This window comes from Lagenorhynchus albirostris, unplaced genomic scaffold (assembly GCF_949774975.1).
Source record: "Lagenorhynchus albirostris unplaced genomic scaffold, mLagAlb1.1 scaffold_380, whole genome shotgun sequence".
NCBI classification, from domain to species: domain Eukaryota; kingdom Metazoa; phylum Chordata; class Mammalia; order Artiodactyla; family Delphinidae; genus Lagenorhynchus; species Lagenorhynchus albirostris.
Genome location: NW_026783268.1, coordinates 46,313 through 71,899, shown reverse-complemented (window position 1 = coordinate 71,899; position 25,587 = coordinate 46,313). Strand labels below are relative to the sequence as shown.

At 43.5% G+C, this 25,587-nt stretch overlaps 1 protein-coding gene and 1 pseudogene across 1 annotated transcript; one reads left to right on the top strand and one right to left on the bottom strand.

Moving 5' to 3' along the window:
* Positions 1-368: 368 nt before the first annotated feature.
* On the bottom strand, positions 369-20,643 carry LOC132514281 (U3 small nucleolar RNA-associated protein 25 homolog). Its single transcript, XM_060138906.1, is given in 3 exon segments — positions 369-1,953; positions 1,955-2,537; positions 20,537-20,643. Coding segments are annotated over 3 exon segments (2,268 nt in total). The 3' UTR covers positions 369-375.
* A 1,469-nt stretch (positions 20,644-22,112) lies between these two features.
* Positions 22,113-25,587, top strand: LOC132514280 (CXXC-type zinc finger protein 1-like; annotated as a pseudogene).

The window sequence follows — 25,587 nt, the reverse complement described above, 5'->3', positions numbered from 1 at the left end:
GTGTAGATTGAGTCAATTCTTTTCGTTCTTTTTTTTTTAAGAATTTACCAAGTGTAATAAATTAGAGGTGAAGTCACAACAAAAGAATTTATGGCGTCCAAAAAAATTCACAAGTAGAAGTTTCCTTCTATCAACTTCTCAGAGTCCCATGAGCTCTCCCCTGACCTCTGAAAGATGGGTTTTACCAAAATCTGGTTTACACTGAACTTTTCAGGTATATATGATCTGAAAAGAAAGAAGTATCTGATAAGAACCTGCCTGGTGCTCCTTCCTTGCTGCAGCCCTTCTTTGTGTAAGTGATCAGAATCAGGTCCAAGTGACACAGAACCAAGCATGACATATCACACCAAACACCAGTTCCTGTCCAACCAATTCTCATCTCTCTCCAGTAATGAAGAGGTGGGCGTTCTTCTTGGACTGCAGCATCTGTGCAGCCCGCTCGACCCCGACCACAGCAGCCAACCTCTGGGCATCGTACTTGGAGTAGAGGACAGTGCAGGTCCAGGCAGCTTCCTCTCCTCTGGTGGTGGCTTGCAGCATGTTACAGACTTCACTGTAGAAGTGGGGATATGTTGGCAGTTCATAGAAAATCAGGTTCCTGATGCCTTTTATTGTGTATCTTTTGTAGAAATGGAAGCGCTCTGTGAGGAGCAGGAACTGCTTCTCTCCTTGAAGGAAGAAGTGTCTGGCCCTGGAGACACCAGACTTCTGGGCACACTCGCAGATATGAGTGAAGTTCAGTTCCTCCTTCTTGAAGTAATTTCGGAGACGCACAAAGTCCAAGTAGGAGGGGACATAGATAAGCGTGTGAGACATGACTGCATCACGATACTGAGGCAAAATCTTGTTGACGAAAAAGTTAAACCTGGCATCAATCACTGAAGCTAGGTTTTCAGCTTCCATCCTCTGGAAGACACGTGGGAGCTGCACCAGGACATGACTGATGCAGCCTGTCATCGGGACGTTCCTCACAGCCACCTGGCCTTGCCCATGGATGCAGTATTTGATGAACACAGAGTTGATCTGGGCATCCTGCGGGGCCCCAGACAGCAGCGTCTGACGATAGTACTTGGACCAATTATTGAGGCTCCACATGCGCACTCGAGAAAAGTCCACCCCATGTGAGTCCAAGGGCAGTAGGTCCATGTGGTTCATCAAATGCAAGACATGCTCCCAGTTCTGCATCAGGTAAATGTCAGCTTGATCAATGATGAGAAGCTCAATAGAAGACAGAAAGTCAAAATCTCTCTTCTTCTCTCCTTCTCCACCAATGATGGTCCTCAAGCCCAGAGGGGAGGCAATGAGGATGTCTGACGAATAGAAGGGGGCATAAAGTCGGATGCTTCTCTGCAGTATTGCCACTCCAGTCCTGAAGTGGTCATCGATGTTGCCGACAAATACAGCTTCATAATCCTCAGGCCTCTTCAGGTTGGGTGGTCTCTCCTCGGGATCTGAGCCATACTCTCCATTAAACCTCTTTTTGTTGCCTACAATTATTTTCTTCTTGCTGTCGCCCTCAAGAAGACTGATGAAGAGCTGTACCACCCGCAAAGCAGCTTCCCGGAATGGCACCACTATCAGCACCTTGGGCCTCGTTAGCCCTTGGTCCCTGAAGTCATCATCATCACCCACCCCAAGTTTCTGGCTTCGGCACCTGCTGTTGTTGGTAAGCACCTGGGCATTGGCTTTGAGGACGTGATTTATCACATGCAGGCAGTACACGTGGCGGATCTCTTCCCCATTCTTCAGGGCAGTCCTTTCTGGGTAGAACAGGTCCCGGTAAGAATTCATAATTAAGAAGAGCTCTTTCTGGAGGGGTGGGAAGGGGCTACTTGAATTTGGGGGACCAGAGAGGAACTGGCTGTTGGTCTTGATCCAGGTGGATTCCAGAGGCTTCTGGAGATGAAGTGACTTTAAGTCAATGTCCTTTGGGGGTTTAAAGGTTTCCGGTTTCCAACTGTTGAAACCTGGATGAAAAGACAAGCTGGCCCAGGATGGGCCATTTTAGCTGGTGGGTAGTTTTGGGATTTGTGGCAACAGCCTGGATTTCTTTTTCTTTCAGTTCTTTGTTTACATGTTGTGCAAATGGATCTTGTAATGCTTTCAGAGAACAGTTGCCTTCTCTTTCCTCTTCGAGAAAGTTGGTTTCTAGGCTGAAGAGTGACTCATGTTTTGCATCTGTAAACTCCTCTGGGGATTCCTCTGATGTGCCAGGTGGCCCGAGCCCATCTTTTCCCTTAGGGTCAGCAGGTAAGGCCGCATTCTTCTGCATGTCAGTAGACGCTACTGCCGTCTCTTCCTCCACACTGATGTCACTATCGCCATCTTCAAGATTCATTTCTGTCTCATCTATAACACTGTCTTCTTCTTCCTCTTCCTCCTCCTCATCTTCCTTGGAAACATCCTTTAATGTGGCAAGTAGTCTGTTGTAACCAGAAACTTGTTCTGGTTCACTCTCTGCTTCACTTTCAGAACTTGAAGTATCTAAACTCTCTGACAGTTGACAAGTCTGTGGTTTTGCTTCCTTTCTGGAAACCCTTGGAAGGTGGAAAACAGAAGTTCAATGTTTTGAAATAAAAGATTTGGTAAAGCTGTCTTCTCTTGTAACTTAGAAAGAAGATCAGTGGACGAAAGCAGTTCAGGAGCTTGTAGTTCTAAAGAAGTCATGATCCACACCATTGTAAAGAAATCATACCCCAATAAAGATGTTAAAAAAAAAAGTCATGATCAAGTGGGGTTTATTCCAGAGACACAAGGATAGTTCAACATCAGCCTGAGAGGCTTGTCTGCTCACCCGCTGGGGTGGGCGGGGCTGGGAGCTCAATTCTTTTCATTCTTGTTTCTTTATTCTGCTCTGTGGTAGTTATTTCCACTATTTTATCTTCCAGGTCACTTATCCGTTCTTCTGCCTCAGTTATTCTGCTATTGATTCCTTCTAGAGAATTTTGTATTTCATTTATTGTGTTGTTCATCATTGTTTCTTTGCGCTTTAATTCTTCTAGGTCCTTGTTAAACGTTTCTTGTATTTTCTCCATTCTATTTCCAAGATTTTGGATCATCTTTAGTATCATTACTCTGAATTCTTTTTCAGGTAGACTGCCTATTTCCTCATCATTTGTTTGGTCTGGTGGGTTTTTACCTTGCTCCTTCATCTACTGTGTGTTTCTCTGTCTTCTCATTTTGCTTAACTTACTGTGTTTGGTGTCTCCTTTTTGCAGGCTGCAGGTTCATAGTTCTTGTTGTTTTTGATGTCTGCCCCCAGTGGCTAAGGTTGGTTCAGTGGGTTGTGCGGGCTTCCTGGTGGGGGGGGACTGGTGCCTGTGTTCTTGTGGATGAGGCTGGATCTTGTCTTTCTGGTGGGCAGAACCGTGTCCGGTGGTGTTTTGCGGTGTCTGGGACCTTATTATGATTTTAGGCAGCCTCTCTGCTAATGGGTGGGGTTGTGTTCCTGCCTTGCTAGTTGTAGGGTATCCAGCACTGTAGCTTGCTGGTTGTTGAATGGAGCTGGCTCTTAGCTTTGAGATGGAGATCTCTGGGAGAGCTTTCACCGTTTGATATTACGTGGAGCTGGGAGGTCTCTGGTGGTCCAATGTCCTGATCTCGGCTTTCCCACCTCAGAGGCACAGGCCTGACACTTGGCTGGAGCACCAAGACCCTGTCAGCCACACGGCTCAGAATTAAAGGGAGAAAGAAAGAAAGAAAGAAAGAAAGAAAGAGAGAGAGAGAGAGAGAGAGAGAGAGAGAGGGAGGCAGGGAAGGAGGGTGGGAGGGAGGAAGAGAGAGAGAGAGAGAGAGAAAGAAGGAAAGAAAGAAAGAAAGAGAGAAAGGAAGGAAGGAAGGAGAAAAGAAAGAAAAAATAAAATAAAGTTATTAAAATAAAAAAATATTAAAAATTTTTTAAAAAAGAAAGAAAGAAAGAAGAGAGCAGCCGAACCAAAAAAACAAATCCACCAGTGATATCAAGCCCTAAAACCATACTAAAAAAAAAACCAAAAGCAAAAAAAAAAAAACGGACAGACAGGACCCTAGGACAAATGGTAAAAGGAAAGCTATACAAACAAAATCACACAAAGGATACACATACACACTCACAAAAGGAGAAAAAGGAAAAAATATATATATATAAAGGAAGAGTAACGAAATCAATAAAGATATCTACCAATGATAATAAACTCTAAATACTAAACTAAGATAAACATAAAACCAGAAACAAATTAGATGCAGAAAGCAAACTCCAAGTCTACAGTTGTTCCCAAAGTCCACTGCCTCAATTTTGGCATGATTCGTTGTCTATTCAGGTATTCCAGAGATGCAAGTTGATTGTGAAGATTTAATCCACTGCTCCTGAGGCTGCTGGGAGGAATTTCCCTTTCTCTTATTTTTTGCACGGCTCCTGGGGTTCGGCTTTGGATTTGGCCCCACGTCTGTGTGTAGGTCGCCTGAGGGTGTCTGTTCTTCGCTCAGACAGGATGGGGTTAAAGTACCAGCTGATTAGGGGGCTCTGGCTCACTCGGGCCAGGGGGAGGGAGGGGTACAGAATGCGGGGCAAACCTGTGGTGGCAGGGGCTGACATGATGTTGCAACAGCCTGAGGTGCGCTGTGTGTTCTCCCGGGGAAGTTGTCCCTGGATCATGGGACCCCGGCAGTGGCGGGCTGCACAGGCTCCCGGAGAGGAGGTGTGGATAGTGACCTGTGCTCGCACACAGGCTTCTTGGTGGCTGCAGCAGCAGCCTTAGCGTCCCATGCTCGTCTCTGGGGTCCACACTGATAGCTGCGGCTCACGCTCGTCTCTGGAGCTCGTTTAGGCGGTGCTCTGAATCCCCTCTCCTTGCGCACCCCCAAACAATGGTCCTCCAATACTTCTAGGTAGGTCTCTGGACCTGCTGTGGCACTGTGGGGCCAGCTCAGACTCTGATCTGGCCTTACTCCTGCATGTACTTGTCTCCAAAGTCCACAGCCTCGATTGTGGGAACACTCGTTTTCTCTTCAGATATTTCACAGATTCAGGTTTTACCAAGCCAATTGCAGGGGTCTAATCCGCTGCTCCTGTGGCTGCACGGAGAGATTTCCCTTTCTCTTCTTTGGTCGCACAGCCCCTGGAGTTCACCTTTGGTTTTGGCCCTTGCTCTGCCTGTCAGCCACCCTCAGGCATCTGTTCCTGCCCAGCCAAGAGGGGTGAAAGCAGAGGCTGATTAGGGCTCACTTGCTCACTCAGGCCGGGGAGAGGGAGGGATACAGCTGTCACAGTTGGGGTGTGGGGGGAGTGCCTGCAGTGGCAGAGGCCAGCAGGAAGTTGCTACAGCCTGAGGCATGCCATGCATTCTCCCAGGGAAGTTGGCCCCAGATAATGGGACCCTTGGCAGTGGTGGGCAGCACAGGCTCCCAGGAAGGTGTGGGCAGTGACCTGCACTTGCTCCCGGGACCCTCGGCAGCAGCAGCGGCAGCCGTCGCGCCCGCCTCTGGGATCCTAGGTAGCAGCTGCGGCTCGCGTGGGTGATGTCCTGCCGTCTGTGAGTGCATGTAGGTAGAAGCTCCTATGGTGGGATTGCCCCTCTCCTTGAGCACCCTGCAACAATGGTCTCTTGCCTCTCAGGAAGGCCTAGGCTTTTTCCCAGACTCCCTCAGCTGTGGTGCACTAGCCCCCTTCAGGCTGTGTTCACGCAGCCAACCCCAGTCCTCTCCCTGGGGTCTGACCTCCGAAGCCTGAGCCTCAGTGCCCAGCCCCCACCTGCCCTGAACAGACAAGCATCTCAGGCTGGGGAGTGGTGGTTGGCACCAATCCTCTGTGCGGGATTCTCTCTGCTTTGCCCTCCGCACCCCGTTGCTGCGCTCTCTTGCATAGCTCCGAAGCTTCCGCCCCGCCACCCCCCATCTCTGCCAGTGAATGGGCTTCCTAGTGTGTGGAAACTTTTCCTCCTTCACGGCTCCCTCCCAGAGGGGCAAGTCCTGTCCCTACTCTTTTGTCTCTGATTTTTTCTTTTTTCTTTTGCCCTACCCAGCCACGTGGAGATGTTCTTGCCTTTTTGTAAGTCTGGGGTCTTCTGCCAGCGTTCAGTAGGTGTTCATTAGGAGTTGTTCCATGTGTAGATGTATTTTAGATGTATTTGTGGGGAGGAAGGTGATCTCCATGTCCTACTCCCCTGCCATCTTGAAGGTCCTCCTGGAAGTTTTATATTTTTTAATTACAGATTCAATTTCACTTCTAGTGATCAGTCTGTTCAAACTGTGTTTCTGCTTGACTCTGTCTTGGCAGGCTGTATGTTTCTAGAAATTTGTCCATTTCTTCTCGGTTGTCCAATTTGTTGGCATATAACTGTTCACAGTATTCTCTTATGATTTTTTTTTTTTTTGCAGTACGTGGGTCTCTCACTGTTGTGGCCTCTCCCATTGTGGAGCACAGGCTCCGGACGCGCAGGCTCAGCGGCCATGGCTCACGGACCCAGCTGCTCCATGGCATGTGGGATCTTCCCGGACCGGGGCACGAACCTGTGTCCCCTGCATCGGCAGGCGGACTCTCAACCGCTGCGCCACCAGGGAAGCCCTCTCTTATGATTTTTTTAATCTCTGTGATATCATTATTATCTCTCTTCTTTCATTTCTTATTTTGTTTATTTGGGTCCTCTCTCTTTTCTTCTTTGTGAGCCTGGCTAAAAGTTTATCAGCTTCCTTATCCTTTTGAAAACCCAGCTCTTGGTTTCATTTACCTTTTTGGTTTTTTTATCTCTATTTTTTTTACTTCCTCTCTGATCTTTATTATTTCCTTCCTACTTCTGACTTTGGGCTTTGTTTGTTCTTCTTTTTCTAATTCTTTCATGTGGTAAGCTAGGTTGTTTAGTTGAGATTTTTCTTATTTCTCGAGAATGGTCTGTACTGCTATGAACTGATTTTGCGGCATCCCACAGATTTTGGAAAATTGTGTTTTCATTTTTATTTGTCTTGAGGTATTTTCTGATTTCCTCTTCGATTTCATTGTTGACTTTTTTTTTAATAGCATGTTGTTTAGTCTCCACGTGTTTGTTCTTTCCCCCTTTTTCTTTCTGTAGTTATTTTCTAGCTTTGTGCCTTTGTGGTCAGAAAAGATACTTGAAATAATTTCTATCCTCGTAAATTTGTTGAGGCTTGTTTTGTGACTTAGTATGTGATCTATCCTGGAGAGCGTTCCATTTGCACCTGAAAAGAATGTGTATTCTGCTTTCTTTGCACGTAGTGCCCTGTAGATATCAATTAATTCCAACTGGTCTATTGTGTCATTTAGGACCTCTATTGCTTTATTGATTTTCTGTCTCAGTGATCTGCCCGTTGATGTCAGTGGGGCGTTAAAGTCTCCTACTCTTATTGTACTATTGTCAATTTCTTCCTTTATGTCTGTCAGTATTTGCTTTACATATTTAGGTGCTCCTGTATTGGGCACATATATGTTAACGAGTGTAGTATCCTCTTCTTCTATTGATCCCTTTATCATTATATAATGCCCTTCTTTGTCTTTCATGATAGCCTTTGTTTTAAAGTGTATTTTGATACGAGTATTGCTAGCCCTGCTTTCTTGTCACTTCCATTTGCACAAAATAACTTTTTCCATCCCCTCACTTTCATTCTGTGTGTGTTTTCTCACCCTGAAGTCTCTTGTAGGCAGCATGTTGAAGGGTCTTGTTTTTTTATCCAGTCAGCCACCCTGTTTTGTTTGGAGTATTTAGTCCATTGAGATTTAAAGTAATTATTGATAGGTATGTATTTATTACCATTTAATTCCTTGTTTTCTCATTTTTTTGTAGTTTTTTGTTCATTTCTTTTTCTTTCTGTGGTTTGGTGATTTTCTTTTGTAGTATGCCTGAGTTCCTTTCTTTTTGTTTTTTTGTGTATCTATTGTTGATTTTTGATTTGTGGTTACCGTGGGATTCATATATGTTGACCCATAATTGTATCTACTTGCTATAAACTGATAATCATTTAAGGTCACACACATTCTAAAAGATGTACATTTTTTACTTCCCTCCCCCACATTTTGTGATTTTGATGTTCTATTTTACATGTTCATGCTTATCCTTTTGCTGTTAATTGTAGTTACAATTGCTTTTACAAATTTTTTGATTGTTTTTTAATCTATATACTGGCTTATTTAAGTGATCATCAATCCTTTTATATATCTGCCTTTCCAATAGATTCTTGCTTCTTTTCTTTTTAGAGAAAACCCTTCAATATTTCTTTTAGGGAGGTTAATATTGCTGAATTCCTTTAGCTTTTGCTTGTCTGAGAAATTCTTTATCTTTCTTTCTATTCTAAATGGTAATCTTGCTGGGTAGGGTATCCTAAGTTGCAGGTTTTTCCCTTTCAGGACTTTGAATATATCATGCCACTCCCTCTGGCCTGCAAAGTTTCTGAAGAGAAATCAGCTGAGAGCCTTATGGGGGTTCCCTTGTAACTGACTCCATGTTTCTTTGCCGCCTTTAGAGTCCTCTCTTTATCTTTAACTTTTTCCATTTTAATTATGATATATCTTGGTGTGAGTCTGTATGGGTTCATCTTGCTTGGGACCCTCTGTGCTTCCTGTACCTGGATATCTGTTTCTTTCTTTAGGTTTCAGAAGTTTTCAACCATAATTTCTTCAAATACATTTCAATTCCCTTTCCTCTCTTTTCTCCTTCTGGAAGCCCTATAATGCGGATGTTGGCATGTTTTATATTATCCCGTAGATCTCGTATGTTGCTTTCGTTTTCTTTTTCATTTGTCTTTCTGTCTGCTGTTCTAATTGGGTGATTTCCATTTTTCTATCTTCCAGATCAGTTATGTGTTCTTCTGTATCACCTAGTCTGCTGTTAATTCCTCCTAGTGTATTTGTCATTTCAGTTATTTTATTCTTCAGTTCTGCCTGTTTCTTTTTAATATTTTCTTGTTCCTTGTTAAAATTCTCACTGTGTTCATATATCTGTTTCCTTAATTCGGTTAGCATTTTATTGCTAATGCTTTGAACTCTTTAATAATAATAAATAATTTCTGTTTCATTAGTTGTTTTTTCAGGGGTTTTCTCTTGTTCTTTCATCTGAAAAAATTCCTCTGCCTTCTCATTTTGCTTAACTTCCTCTGTCTCTATGAAATTAGGTGAAATAGTTACCTATACCAATCTTGAAGGAGGGTCCTTGTGTGGGAGCATCACAATACTGTCTTCATGTGCCCAGTGGCTTTGATGGGAGAGCTGGATCTGAAGTGAGCATGAATCACATCTTCCCCCAGAGTGTGCTGGTAGCTATCACATTGGTAGAAGGTGGGGCTGGAAATGGAGGGGCTAGAGCCAGGGCCAGATGTGGTCTAGGGCTTCTCCTCTGCTCAGTGGCCAACACCACCCTGTTGGGGGTGGGGGTGGGGGTAGGGGTGGGGGTGGGTCCTAAGTTGCTGGAGCATAAGTCCTAAGAGTCTGGTCTGAGCTGGCTCCATTCCCTCTAAGTGTGTGCTCTCCCGTCTCCCAGCACGGGCACCCTTGTCCCAAAGGGGAGCAGTACTGGAGCAAGAGGAGCTGGAGCAGGTGCTTGGTGTGGGTCAGGGCACAGGCTGTAGCAGTACCAGCACCAGTCACTGTTCTGGACCATTCCTGCAAGTGCCAGCAATGGCTGCCTTCACCTTGTTTAGATGCCATGCTGGGTCTGAGCCAGCTCGGTCCCTCACAACTGCGCACTCCCCTCTGCCATGGTAGCCCTCACCCTAATGCAGAGCTGCACCATGGAGCAAGTGGGGCCAGAGCAGAGGCTTAGCTCAGGCTGGGTCACATGCTGGGTTGGTCATGGGAAACCAGCCAGAGTCCTGGGTAGTTTCAATATGCTTCCCCACCCTTGTTCCGGGGAGTAAGCAAGCATGTGCATGCTCTTCATGAGTGGTGTGTAGGTTTCTTACAGCCCTCCTATTAGTCTCACTGATTTTCAAACCAGCTCCAGTTTCTTGTCTTCCCCGTGTCAGACCCCAAGGCTGGGTGCTCAATATGTGGCTTGAACTTCTCACTCCCCAGGGAGGACCTCTGAGCCTGTGCAGTCCCCTTCATCTTCTGTGCCCCCTCTCAGGGGTGCAGGTCTTGACCTGATTGCTTCTCTTCCCTTCCTAGCTGATTCTGTGTGGATCATTTTTACAGCCTTTTTGCCAGTCTCCAGTTTGTTTTCAGTGAGAATTGTTCCACACGTTGATGTATTTTTCATGTGTTTGTGGGTATAGGTGAGCTCTGCATCCTCTTCCTCTGCCATCTTGATCTCCCCTTCTCTCTTCCCTCCTCCTTCTTTCAATCTCCTCTTCTCCTGAACTTTGAAAAACTTTAAGAATGACAGAAACAGTTTTCAAAAAAACTGTTCTGAAAGCTGCAGGCATGAGATTGCACCTATGATCCTGAGAAGAAGGCATGGAAAACTGGAACAGTCCCTCAACAGTTCGAACCACAAATTTTCAGCAGTTACAGATAAGAAAAATTGCAGCCTGGGACAGACCACAGTCATATGCCCTTCTTGCCCTATATAAATTAATCCTGCCTCAGCTTGGGAAGTTTATCATTCTTAAGTTTCTAACTGATGCACATCCGTTGAGTAAAATCTTTAAGCACTCTTAGAGTCACAGTTTTTCTCTCGACAGGTTCATTCTGTAATAATAAAGGGGTTAATTCATCAAAAGGACATAACAATCCTGAATGTTTAGGGACCTAATAACAGAGCTTCAAAAAGTGTCAAGAAAAACCTGATAGAACTGCAAGGAGAACTAAATCAATCCACAATTACAGTCCAATATTTCAACACCCTTCTCTCAATAATCACTAGAATAAGTAAACAGAAGAGAAGAAGTAAGGATATAGAAGACTTGGATAACACTATCAACCAACTTGCCCTCATTGACATTTATAGAGCATATCGGCAGACTACACTTCCTTTACAAGAGCACATGTAACCCATTTACCAAGATAGACCATATTCAGGGTCATGGAACCAATCAAATACATTTAAAAGTATTCATATCATACAAAGTATGGCCTGGGACCAGAACTGAATTAAATTAGACATCAAAACCAGAAAGATCCCTGGAAAATCCCCAAATGTTTTGAAACTAAATTACATACTTCTAAATAATCTGTAGATGAAAGAAGAAATAAAACTTGAAATTATAAGATATTTTGACCTAAATGAAAATGAAAGCACAGCATATAAAAATAGGGGGATTCAGCTAAAGAAATATTTAGAGGTACATTTATAGCACTAAGCATTTATATTAGAAATTAAGAATGCTCTTAAAGCAGTAATCTCAGCTTCCTTCTTAAGAAACAAAAGCTGTACGAGCAAATTAAATCTAAAGTAATTAGAAGAAGGGAAATAATAAAGATCAGAGCAGAAATCAATGAAATAGAAACCAGAAAATCAATAGAGGAAATCAATGAAACCAGAAGCTAGTTCTTTGAGAAGATCAATAAAATTGTGAAACCTCTAACCAGAATGATCAGGAAAAAAAGAGAGAAGACACTAGTCACTAAGATTAAGAATGACAGAGGTGAAATCACTGCAGGTCCTAAAGATGTAAAAAAGGATAAAAGGGAGCACTATTAGCAAAGATGGAGGAGTAAGGATCCCTGGAATTTCACCCTTCCATAAAAGCAATGAAAAAACTGGCAAAATATTGTCAAAATCAACTTTTTCACAACTCTGGAAATCAACCAAAGTTTTTCAGTTACCTGGGAAGCATTTAGTCAAGAACATATACTGAATCTCAGTACGAACAGCAAGTTCTGTGGCATTTTAACTTTTCCTACTCCCACCCCCAACTCCCCAGTTCAGTGGCAGACTTGAAAAGACCACATTCCCGGTACCGGTAGGAGCAGAATGGAGTTATTGCTCTTTCTAAGAGCTGCTATAAACATGGGAGGACAAATATCTCTTTAAGACCCTGCTTTCAATTCTTTTGAATATATATCCAGAAGTGGAATTGCTGGATCATATGGTAGTTCTACTGTTAATTTTTTGAGAAAATGTTATATTTTTTTCATTAGTGACTGTACATTTTACATTCCCACTAACAGTGCACAAGGGTTCCAATTTTTCCACATCCTTGCCAACACTAGTTATTTTCTGTTTTTTGATAGTAGCTCTGCTAATGAGTGTGAAGCGGTATTACATGTAGTTTGGATTTGTATTTCTCTAACAATTAGTGATGTTGAGTGTATTTTCATGTGCCTGTTGTCCATCTGTGTGTCTTCCTTGGAAAATGTCTATTCAGGTCCTCTGCCCACTTTTTTTTTTTTGGCCGCACTGTGCAGCTTACGGGATCTTAGTTCCCTGACCAGGGATTGAACCCATGACCCCTTCATTGGAAGCACAAAGTCTTAACCACTGGACTGCCAGGGAAGTCCCATGCCCACTTTTTAATTGGGTTGTTTCGTTGTTGAGTTTTAGGAGTTCTCTATATATTCTGGATATTAATCCCTTATCAGATATAAAATTTGCAATTATTTTCACCCCTTTGTGTGTTGCCTTTTTTACTCTATTGATAGTGTCTTTTTAAAAATTAATTAATTTATTTTTGGCTGCATTGGGTCTTCGTTGCTGTGCGTGGGCTTTCTCTAGTTGTGGCAAGCCGGGGCTACTCTTTGTTGCGGTGCACAGGCTTCTCATTGTGGTGGCTTCTCTTGTTGCGGAGCCTGGGCTCTAGGCGCGGGCTTCAGTAATTGTGGCACGTGGGCTCGGTAGTTGTGGATTGCAGGCTCTAGAGCGCAGGCTCAGTAGTTGTGGCACACGGGCTTTGTTGCTCCACGGCATGTGGGATCTTCCTGGACCAGGGCTTGAACCCATGTCCCCTGCATTGGGAGGTGGATGCTTAACCACTGCACCACCAAGGAAGCCCTGATAGTGTCTTCTGATGCACAAAAATTTTTAATTTTCATGAAGTTCAATTTGTCAAATTATTTTGGTTGTTGTTGTTGCCTATGCTTTTGGTGTCATACCCAAGAAACCATTGCTGAATCTAAGGTTGTGAAGTGTTTGCCCTATGTTCTTAGAGTTTTAGATCTTACATTTAGGTCATGGATCCATTTTGAGTTATTTTTTTAATATGGTGTTAGGTACGGATCCAACTTCATTCTTTCCCATGTGGATATTCAGTTTTCCCAGCACCATTTGTTGAAATGGCTGTTTTTCCCCCACTGGATGGTCTTGATAGCCTTCTCAAAAATCATTTGATCATATATACAAGGGTTTATTTCTGGATTCTCTGTTCTATTCCATTGGCTTATATGTTTCTCTTTATGCCAGTACCATATTGTTTTGATTACTGTACCTTTGTAGTAAGACTGAAATCAGGAAATGTGAGTCGTCCAGTTTTGTTCTTCTTTTACAAGATTGTTTTGGCTATTCAAGGTCCCTTGAGATTCTATATGAATTTTAGGAATTTTTTGTGTGAAAAAAAATTGGGATTTTGATAAGGATTGCATTGAATCTAGATCAGTATTGACATCTTACCTATGTTTTCTAATCTATGAACATGGGTTATTTTTCCATTTATTTCTGTCTTTATTTTCTTTCAGAAATGTTTTGTAGTTTTCATTGTACAAGTCTTTTAACTTCCTTGGTTAAGTTAATTCCTAAATATTTTTATTCCTTTTGATATTATAAATGCAATTGGTTTATAAATTTCCTTTTTGGGTTGTTCATTGTTAGTGCATACAAATGCAACTGATTTTTGTGTGCTGACCTTATGTCTTGCTACTTTGCTGAATTTGTATATTAGTTCTAACAGGGTTTTTTTGGGGGGGCGTCTCTATGGAATGTAGGGTTTTCTACATATAAGAGCATATTATCTGTGAACAGAGATCATTTTACTTCTTCTTTTCCAATTTATATGCCTTTTATTTCTTTTTCTTGCCTAATTGCTCTGGTCAGGACTTCTACTATTTTGAATAGCAGTAGCAAAGGTGGGCATCCTTGCTTTGTGTCTGACCTTAGAGGAAGTTTTCAGTCTTTTACCACTGAGTATGGTATTTTCTGTGGGTTTTTCATACATCAATCTTACTATGTTGAGGTAGTTTCTTTCAATTCCTAGTTTGTTGATTTTTTTTTTATCATGAAAGAGTGTTGAATTTTGTCAAATGCTTTTTCTCCATCAATTGAAATGACCATTTGGCTTTTCGACCTTTCATTTTGTTAAGTTGGTGTATTACATTGTTCAGTTTTCATGTTGAGCCAACCATGCATTCCAGAAATAAATCCCACTTGATCATGTTGTATAATCCTAATATGCTGTTAATTTGGTTTGTTGACTATTTTTGCATCAATGTTCATAAGGGATTTTGGTCTGTGATGGATTTTTTTTTCTTGTAGTGTCTGTCTGGCTTTGGGATCAGCATAAGGCTGGCCTCATAGAATGAATTAGGGAACATTCCCTACTCTTCAATTTTTTTTTGAAAAGCTTGAGAAGGAATGATGTTAGTTTTTCTTTAAATGTTTGGTAGAATTCATTGGGAAAGCTATTAGGCCCAGAGATTTCCTTTCTTGGGAGATTTTTGATTACCGATTCAATCTTTTTACTAATTATTGGTCTCTTCAGATTTTCTATTTCTTCATGGTTTAGTCTTGGTAGGCTTTGTTTTTCTAGGAATTTGTCCATTTCATTTAGGTTATCCAATTTGTTGGCATACAATTGCTCAGAGTACTCTCTTTTAATTCTTTTTGTTTCTGTAGAATCAGTAGTAATGTACTCACTTTCATTTTTGATTTTAATAATTTGAATCCTCTGTTTCTTTCTTAGTCCATCTAGCTAAATGTTTATCCATTTTGTTGATCTTTTCAAGAATCAGCTTTGGGTTTTGTTGCTTTTCTATCACTTTTCTATTCTCTATTTCATTTTATCTCTAATCTTTATTATTTCTTTCCTTCTGCTAGCTTTGGATTTAATTTTTTCCTCTTTTACAGGTTCCTTAAGTTGTAAAGTTAGATGTTGACTTGAGATCTTTCTTGTTTTTTAATGTGTTTATAGCCATAAATTATCCCTTAGCATTGCTTTCACAGTGTCACATAAGCTTTTCTTTTTCTTAATTTTACTTATTTTTGGGCTGTGTTGGGTCTTCGTTGCTGTGCACAGGCTTTCTCTAGTTGTGGCAAGCAAGGGCTACTCTTTGTTGCAGTGCACAGGCTTCTCATTGTGGTGGCTTCTCTTGTTGCAGGGCAGGGGCTCCAGGCACCAGGCTTCAGTAGTTGCAGCACGCGGGCTCAGTAGTTGTGGTATGCGGGCTCTAGGGTGCATGGGCTTCAGTAGTTGTGGTGCGTGGGCTCAGTATTTGTGGCTCATGGGCTCTAGAGAGCAGACTCAGTAGTTGTGGTGCACGGGCTTAGTTGCTCCATGGCATGTGGGATGGTCCTGGACCAGGGATTGAACCCGTGCCCCCTGCATTGGCAGGCAGATTCTTAACCACTGCACCTCTAGGGAAGTCCTCCATAATCTTTTATATGTTATGTTTTCTTTTTCATTTGTTGCTAAGTATTTCCTAATTTCCCTTGTGATTTCTTTATTGATCCATTGGATGCTTAAAAGTGTGTTGTTTAGCTTCCACAGATTTCTGAAATTTCCCGTTTTCTTTCTGTTATTGATCTCTAATTTTATCCCATTGTTTTTATTTTTTTAATATTTTATTTTATTCTTATTTTTATACAGCAGATTCTTATTAGTTATCTATTTTATAAATATTAGTGTATATATGTCAATCCCAATCTCCCAATTCATCCCACCACCACACCCCCACCCCACTTTCCTCACTGGCTGTCCGTACGTTTGTTCTCTACATCTGTGTCTCTATTTCTGCCTTGCAAACCAGTTCATCTGTACCATTTTTCTAGATTCCACATATATACATTAATATACGATATTTGTTTTTCTCTTTCTGCCTTACTTCACTCTGTATGACAGTCTCTAGATCCATCCACGTCTCTACAAATTACCCAATTTCGTTCCTTTTTATGGCTGAGTAATATTCCATTGTATATATGTACCACATCTTCTTTACCCATTTGATTGTCAATGGGCATTTAGGTTGCTTCCATGCCCTGGCTATTGTAAATAGTGCTGCAATGAACATTTGGGTGCATGTGTCTTTTTGAATTATGGTTTTCTCTGGGTATATGCTCTGTAGTGGGATTGCTGGGCCATATGGTAATTCTATGTTTTGTTTTTTAAGGAACCTCCATACTGTTCTCCACAGTGGCTGTATCAATTTACATTCCCACCAACAGTGCAAGAGGGTTCCGTTTTCTCCACACCCTCTCCAGCATTTGTTGCTTGTAGATTATCTGATGATGCCCATTCCCATTGTTTTTAGAAAAGATACTCTGTGTGATATCTAACTTTTAGAAAATATTGAGATTTAATCTGTGGCCTAACATGTGGTCTATCCTGGAATATGTCCCATGTACACTTGTGAAGGATGTGTATTCTGCTGTAGTGGGTAGAGTGTTCTGTATATGTCTGTTAGATCAAGTTTGTTTACTGTGTTGTTCATGTCCTCTGTTTCCTTAGTTATCTCTTGTCTGGTTGTTGTATTCATTATTGCGAGTAGAGTATTGAAGTCTCCAACTATTATTGTAGAACTATCTATTTCTCCATTCAATTCTGTCAATTTTTCTTCATATATTTTGATGTTCTGTTATTAGGCATGTAAATGTTTATAATTGTTATATATTCTCACTGTTTTGAACTTTTAATTAATATATAATGTCTTCCTTGTCTCTTGTCAAGAGTTTTTGACTGAAAATTTATTAGTCTGATATTAGTATAGCCATCCCTGCTCTCTTTTGGTTATTATGCATGGAATAACCTTTTACATACTTTCACTTTCAGCCTATTAGTGTTTGGGGATCTAAAATGAATTTCTTGTAGACCCCATACAGTTGGATCACTTTTCTGAAAAAAATCCTTTCTGCCAATCTCTATCTTTTGATTGGAGAGTTTAATCCATTTACATTAAAGTAATTACTGATAAGGAGGGACTTACTTCCATTTTGGCATTTGTTTTCTGTATGTCTTTTAGCTTTCTGTCCCTCCTTCCCTGCAACACTGTCTTCCTTTGTGTTTAGTTGTCGGGTTTTTCTTTTTTTTGGTAATGAAATTTTAAAATTCCTTTCTTATTTCCTTTGGTGTATATTTTATAGCAATTTTCTTTGTGGTTACCATGGGGGTTTCATTTAACATCCTAAAGTTATTACACTCTAATTTGAATTTACACCAGCTTAATTTCAGTAGCATATACAAATTTCTCCTTTAATAGCCCCATCCCCACCTCTTTCAGTTGTTGATTTCACAAAATTACTTCTTTATACATTGTGTGTTCAAAAACATAAGCTAATAATTTTTTAAAAATACATTAGCCTGTCAAATTATGAAGATAACAAAATGTGGAGTTACAAACCAAAGTTATAATTATAGTAGCTTCTAGATTAATAATTGCTTTTTTTAATGTAGTAGTCTCTTAAATCATGTAGAAAACAAACAATGTGGTTATGCAGCATTGTTACAATAATTCTGCCTTTTATAATTGCCCATGTATTTACCTTTACTGAGATCTTTATTTTTCATATGGCTTCAAGTTACTCTCTATTGTCCTTTCATTTCAACCTTCAGGACTCCCTTTATCATTTCTTTTTTTTTTAACATCTTTATTGGAGTATAATTGCTTTACAATGGTGTGTTAGTTTCTGCTTTATAAGAAAGTGAATCAGTTATACATATACATATGTTCCCATATCTCTTCCCTCTTGCGTCTCCCTCCCTCCCACCCTCCCTATCCCACCCCTTTAGATGGTCACAAAGCACCGAGCTGATCTCCCTGTGCTATGCGGCTGCTTCCCACTAGCTATCTATTTTATGTTTGGTAGTATATATATGTCCATGCCACTCTCTCACTTTGTGAAGACTATTTCTTAAAATAAACCTTAAAACTTTGGTTTTTATAACATCCAATATATGAATCACCAACAACTGTTGTAGGAACACTGTGCTGGGAGTCCTTCACACTCCAGCATTGCCTTAACTGTCTAGTAGAGGAGAGAAACCTGCAACCCACACAGTGACACAAAGCAGAATGACAGAGGTGTTGTGAGAAAACTGAAAAAGGAGGAGCAAGGAGTTTGGGGAAGGCTTCCCAGTGGGGCAGGCACCTGAGCTTAACGTTGAAAGATAAGCAGAAAGTTGACAGGCAAAAGCAGACAAATACAAAACAGACAAGTACAGGCAACTCTCCCCCATCCTTTATAATTCCAAGGTTAAAATAAGAGGAACACCACTCACTATTATAACTATTTCCACAAGTGCATTCAGAAGAGAAGCAGGTCACTTGGTTGGAAAGGAAGTAGAGGGAACTTCCCAGATGGTGATGCCAAAGCTGAGTCTTGAAGGGTGAGCAGGACTAAGCAAAAGAGAAGGACAAGCCTGAGCAAAGGCCTGGAATGTGGAAGCCCATGCTGCATTGACAAGAGAGTGACTATCCAGGATGTCCTGAGTGTTTGACACCTGGAGGGCCTGGGAAGAGGATTTGTCTATCACAGGAAAGTGGGGCCCTGTCATAGAGAACTTTGATGGGCACACCACAGAGTGGAGAACTGATTCTGAATACCCTGGGAATCCAGGGAAGATTCCCAAGGAGAATGGTGACATAATTTTTTCATCTGTGGCCCTTTGGGAAGACAACCCTGGAGGCAAAATGGATTAGCCAGCCACATGTCAGAGGTGGGAGTTCATTATAATGTAAAATACAGGAAACCTGAACTAGGGCTTTGGAACTGGGAATGAAAGAAAGCAGCAGTAAAGAGACAGGAGATATTGGAGAGGTAGGTCTGAAGTCAGAGGTGAAGAGCAAAATGCTGTCCGAGATTCTTTGAATGAGCCACAGTGATGAAAAATAACTCAAAGGGAAGTTAAAAGTTTAGCTGGGACAAAACAAGTAGTGCTTATAAACATTCACAGCCATAGAGAGGTAGTAATGCTTTCTTTAGAGCTCGCAGACTACTTCTTAGTTCAGCTCGAATTTCTCACCTCTTGCCCCAATCCCTAAACTGGATTTGATAAAAACTGTGAAGATTTAGCAGGGGATACTGTCTTTAGAGGCTAGGCTCGAACCAGGACAATAGCTTCTTAACAGCAACATCTTAACATTTTTGAACTTTGCTTTTCTACATGATGATTAGTTAGATGCAACTCTAGTGTAAATTACAGCATTTATTTGCTCTTATCTTCAAGGAATAATATGCAGCCAGATAAATTGCAGTAATTTGCCACTTTGCAACAACACCAGGCAAGGCACCTGATCATCAGTAGCTACTGGACACTCTTGTGTGTCATGTGTAAGCTGGGCACTGCGCAACCAGTAGTGAGCAAGACCAACATTGTCCCTGCCTTCATTTCTAGTTGAGGAAGATGGGTGTGACAAAACAGGTGTGAGGGGTTCAGACAATGCCTCCATTTACTTCTTAATTTCAAGATTAAAATAAAAGAAACATTCTTGCTATATAATTATGTCCACAAATTCATTCAGAAGAGAGGCTGGTCATCCAGATGGAAAGGAAGCAGAGAGAGCTTCCCAGACGGTGATGCCAAAGCTGAGTCCTGAAAGGTGAGCAGTGTGATTGTAATCTTTCACAATGATAATGTTTTTTTCTATTTTACTTTTGTTTTACTTTTACTAATATATTTTTCTTTATTTTCATTTTACATCATTTTAATCATGTATTATATAAGATTTGATTTAATTATATAAGATTGGATTTAATCATGTATTATATAAGATTTTTACATGTTCATGGTGAATGAAATCATTATAGAATGACCCTTTGAACCCCAATTAATACTTTTTGTCTTAGTAGTTTTAGTCTGATATTAATATAATTGACCTTGCTTTATTTTGATTAGCATGTACCTGGCAAATTTCCTTCCATCCTTTTATTTCAAACGTTTCTGTATCCTTATGATTTGCCAGGTTTGGCATAAACAGCATATGGCTAGACTTGTTAATTTTCATCCAAAATGACAATCTCTGACTTTAACTGGAGAGTTTACCCCATTGACAATTTTTTATTACTGATTATGTAATAAAGTATAAATTTCAAATATGAACTTATTACTACCTTCTTACATTTTTCTTTCTATTTTCCTGCCTTTCCATAAATCTTTTTCTACTTTCTCGACTTCTAAAAGCTGATTTACTTGTTTTTCTTTGTTTTTCTCATTGCCTACCTCATGATTGAAATAGCAGATAGTAAAATGGTACTAATATGAAATTATTCAAAGTAATCGGAAATGGTAAAGGGATCAATTTTCCTGCCACATACAATAATGCAGTGAAGATCACCCTGATGTGTGAAACAGGGAGGCACTGGTGTCAAAAGAAACAAGTGTATCCTTCATGGCGCACAGAACGGCGTGTACTCAACTATTGTTTCACTGTAACCATTTGTTTCAAACTTTGGGCTGTACAGCAGCTCGGATATTAAGGGTCTGGAGCAAGTGCAAACACAGTACTCTCGGGAAGGGGTGGCGCTAAGGTCGATACCGGACCGGAAGTCGCTTTGCTGCCGTTTTTACCTCAGCTGCCTTGAAGCTTTCCTCCGTGTAGCGCTTTCCGGGCTTTGAAGACGGAGGGGTGGGTGAGGGTGTCATCGAAGGGGATTTGGGGGTTGATAATGGGTGTCTTTGGAGGCAGTATGGGGACTTGTTCGAATTTGAGTTGAGCGCTCAGATCATTATTTTCTGTCTTCTTATATTGTCAGCTGAGACCACAGTTGGGTATGTATTGTTTTCGTTTTCGTTAAGCTCTAAATATTTTCTAATTTCCGTTATTATTATTTTTTTTACCAAGAGTTTAGAAATGCCTTTTCAATTTTCAAAAGTTAAGGCTTTTGTTTCTAACGCGACTTCTCTGTGCCCCGTGTGATGCTTATTCATTGGAAAGTGTTCAGACTTCCTTTAAGACTAAGGCCAGGGTGAGTTTTTATTAATATTGCATCTGTAGCTCGAAACTAGTATGTGTTCTCTGGTTGATAACTGTCTTAACCAAAACGTGTGTATTCTTTGTGTGTGTGCTTGCTCTTCTAATCTTTGAGAGTAATGATTTGCGTGTGTGTGCAAATGCACGCAAACATTTAAAAACATTTGTATATTTATATATTTTAGTAGGCGTTACTGGGTTCAGGTAGGAGTAGTTTTCAGAATAAAGATTGTCAAATTCTTCTAGGTGAGTGAGTCAGGGCAGACAGCGCACAGCGTGGCACGTGCAAGTGGGGGAGGGGGCAGGGCTTGGCATGGCTCAGCATGTGAGAGGTAAGGCAGAGCAGAGTATGTACAGGAAGTGGGGAGGGGTATATGAGGCTGAGAGTCTGGGAGGCGGGCAGGGCCTGGCAGCGCATGGGACCCACAGGGCTGGGAGCCTTAAGGCAAGACAGAGTGTGTCCAAGAAGGCAGAGTCAGGCATGTGGAGCCTGGAGAGACTAGGCAGACTGGGCGGGACAGAAAGGTGGGCGGAGCATGTCTGAGGGGCTGGGCCGGCTGGGCAGAGGAGGCTTGTCTGGGACCATGGTGTAGGGCAAGCAGGGTAGCAGGTGTGTCCTGGAGGGTGGACAAGGCAGGCTGAGCCCTCTAAGTGTAAGGAGGTAGAGTCTAGCTTTTCTGGGTGGATATGCAGGGCCTTATGATTTCGACTGGGCAAGATGCAGCCAGATGGACTAGCCAAGTGTGTCTGGATAAGGTGGGCAAGCAGGGCCAGGTGGTGCCAGTCATTCCCAGGCAGGCAAGACCTAGTGCATCCAGGCAGGTGCTGTGGGCCCCAGCCACAGTGGCCAGAGGGTGAGGCCAGGAGTGTTGGGGCAGGGTGAGCCCATCCCCACCCACTTAGTGCTGACCCAGAGCCCTCCTTCCATCAGCACAGGAGCGCTACTTATAATCCCTGGTCTCTGGTGAATCTAGGACACAGGGTGGTTGGGGGAATGGAGCTGGTGCGAGGGTCTGCCCGTCAGTTCTTAACTGTGATACTCTCAGAGACTTTGCCATAGTCCCCCTGACAACTGCTCACTCGATCACACCTGCCTCAACTACAGAAGTCTGAGCTGTCCCAGAAGTACCAGGTGGGGGCAATGCCATCGGCAGGAAAGGAGGCCACACACCAGCTGTTGTCTGAAAAGGACCTGCCTCAGTACTGAAGCTTATACCAGGACTTTTATATACGAGATTCTTGACAATCAAAGCCTGATGAGTGTATGGCAGGGCCCCTGCGTGGAAGGGTAAGGACATTGAAGGCAGGGAGGCTCAGCAATGAAGAGAGAGGCGGCACGGAGTGTCCAGAGATCATTTAAGAAACAAATTGGGGAGACCTGTCAGCATTTTTCTCGCCTACAGCCCTGGATGAATGACACTGAGGACTTCCCATTCCTAGATTCTGCACTGCAGAAGCAGGCAATGGATACGAAGAAAAGGAAGAATTTGAAGAAAAAAGTGGAGTGGAAGGTGACAGAAATGGTGGAATGGGGGGCATGGAGGCAGAGGTTGGGGGCAGAATGCAAGGTAGTAGTACAGGGTTAGGGGGCTGACACTGATTCCCCTGCCCCTGCTTTGACCACTCTTGTCTCACGGAAGGAGAAGCAGCAGAAGCTCATGGAAAAGTCAGAAGACCCAGAGCAGTCAGATGCCGAGCACCCAGCCTCACTGCGGCAGTGCCTGGGGCCTGACTGTGTGCACCCCACCCGGCCAGGCTCCAAGTACTGCTCGGACGACTGTGGCATGAAGCTGGCAGCTGCGTGAGTGCACCTGGAGGTTAAGCAACAGGGAATAAAGTAGGGCATGATCTATGCCAGCTGTAAGTCCATCTACCCCGCTACCTATGTATCCTCCACCATTCGTCCACTCACCCACCTATCCATCCACCCTTACATCCACCGACCCGCTGAACCACCCATCCACATTCCATCCACCAACCCACTCATTCACCCTCAACAGTCACTTACCCACCCAGCTGTCTAGCCATGCACCCAACCATCCACCATCCAAGCACGCATTCACCAACATTCACTCATCTACCATTCATTATCCTAAACATCCACCATTCGGCCACTCATCCATTTCTTCTTATTTTGATGCCCCCACATACGCATTCCATTCTTGCTGTCTCCCCTTCCAGCCGCATCTATGCGATCCTGCCCAAGCGCATCCAGCAGTGGCAGAAGAGCCCTTGCATTGCTGAGGAGCATGGCAAGAAAATGCTTGAGCGCATCCACCGTGAGCAGCAGGACACCCACACCCGCCTGAAGGACTTAGAGTGCCATTTCCATGAACTTGAGGCCATCATTCAGCGTGGCAAGCAGCAGGCTGTGTGCAAAGATGAAGAGGTGAGTGGGAATGGGTGGGGTGGAGCAGAAAGGTGCCTGATATCTTGCCCTGCCGTCCCCACCCTGCACTGCTTTACTGGCCCTTCTACGGTCCTATGCAGAGTGACAAGCATGGCAGGAACAGCGTCAACCTGCAGATCTTCTGTGTCTCCTGCGGGCAACCCATCAATACGCAGGTTGCCCTGCGCCACATGGAGCGCTGCTTCGCCAAGGTTGGAGCATTGGCTGGGGGAAGATGGGGCAAGGGTGTTTTTGGCTGGGTGGGGTCCATGAGGAGGGGGGCAGGTTTGGTGCCCGGGTATTTGTTGTAGAAGAGAATACAACACACATCCATGGCTCTACCCATTTGTGCTTTTCTTCCACCCCCAGTAAAGGGGCCAAGATTTGGGCATCAGCCACTGGTGAGGGGGGGACATCGGCTGAGCAGACAGGAGCGTAGGGTCCACAGGGAGCAAATGTGTTGTTTGGGGCTTTTTCATGGGAGGTTACGCAGTGTGTGTCTATAGTTCCTCCCATTTGTACTCTTTTTTCCCCAGTATGAGCGCAAATCGCCCTTCACGTCCATGTACCCCACTCGCATTGAGGGGTGAGTGTGAGTGCTGCTCAGGGTCAAAGGCACGATGTGGACAAGGTCAGGAGCAGGGTGGGCAAGATCAAGGGCAGGATGTGGGTAGGCTCAGAGACAGAGGTGGGCAGATTAGCGGCAGGGTATAGGTGGGGTTGGGGACAAAGTGTGGGCAGGGTTCAGGGTGGGACCAGCCTCCTCCTGACCCTTAGCACCTCACTTTCACCTCTCCCCAGAACCGCAAGGCTCTTCTGTGATGTTTACGACCCACGGAGTAAGAGCTACTGTAAGCGACTCCAGGTGTTATGCCCTGAGCACTCGAAGGACCCCAAGGTGAGACTTTTCTTTCTCTACCTCATCGCCCTCCATTCTTCCCCTTCTCCCTACCTGACCACCTTCCTCTCGTCCTCCAGTGCTTGATTGCCTCCTATTCCTTCTTCCTTCTGCCTGACTGCCTTCATGCCTCCTGACCAATCCCTATGTATCCCCTCCTCCTTTCCTGACCTCCCCTACACCCCCCTCCTCACTGCCCAATCACTTTCTAGTTTTACTTTTCTCCCTGCCTGTTCATTTATTCATAATCTCCTTGCCTGACCCCGCACCCCAACATTTCTCTCTCCCTCTGCCTGACCAGCCTCCGTTCCTCTGCTCCTCACTGCGTAACCATTCCCCATTCTTCCCTTCTCCTTGCTTGCTCATCTCCCTTCTTTTCCTAGCCCCTGCCTGACCACCCCACAATCCCCCCTCCCTCCCTGCATGGTTACCCTCAATTCCTCTCTTCTCACTTGCTGACTTCCTTCCATTCTTATTCTCCCTGCCTCACTTCCCCAATCGCCTTCTCACTGCTTGTCATGTCCTAAATCCCTTCTTCTTCCCTGTTTGATCAGCCCCCATCCCTTTCACCCTCCCAGCCTTATTCCTCACCTCCCCCATGCTTTACCAACCCTCATTCATCTACTTCTCCCTGTCAGACCCCCCCCTCCATCCTTCCTCTCCTTCCTGTTTGATCTCTTTCTGTTCTTCCGTCCTTCCTGCCTGATCACCTCCATTCCTACATCCCTGCTTAACTTCTTCCTCCATTCTCCATGATTGATCATCCCCCTTTGGCCCCCTCTTCTTTACCTAATCACTGAATTCCTCTCTTCCCCCCGCTAGGTCACCACTCCCCATTCCTCTCCTTCCTGCCTGCCTGCCCTCTATTCCCCTCTTCCTTGCATCCTGCCTGCCTGATCACCCTCCATTTGCCACCCTTCACGTACCTCATCATCTTTCATTCTTCCCCACAGGTACCGGATGAAGAAGTGTGCGGTTGCCCACTAGTGAAAAACGTCTTTGAGCCCACCGGTAATTTCTGTTGCCTCCCCAAACGCTTGTGCAATCACCACTACTGCTGGGAGAAGCTGAGACGTGCCGAGGTGGACCTAGAGCGCGTGCGCATGGTACGTTACAAGGCTGAGTGGGGCCGAGGGGCGGGATGGAATCCTAGAAGGCCCTTCTCATGCTTGCCCCCCACAGTTGCTCAAGCTGGAAGAGCTGGTTGAGCAGGAGCACAAGGTGCGCACAGCCATGAAGAATCGGGCAGGGCTGCTGGCCCTGATGCTTCATCAGACAACCCAGCATGACCCGCTCACCACTGACCTACGCTCCAGAGTAGACAGCTGA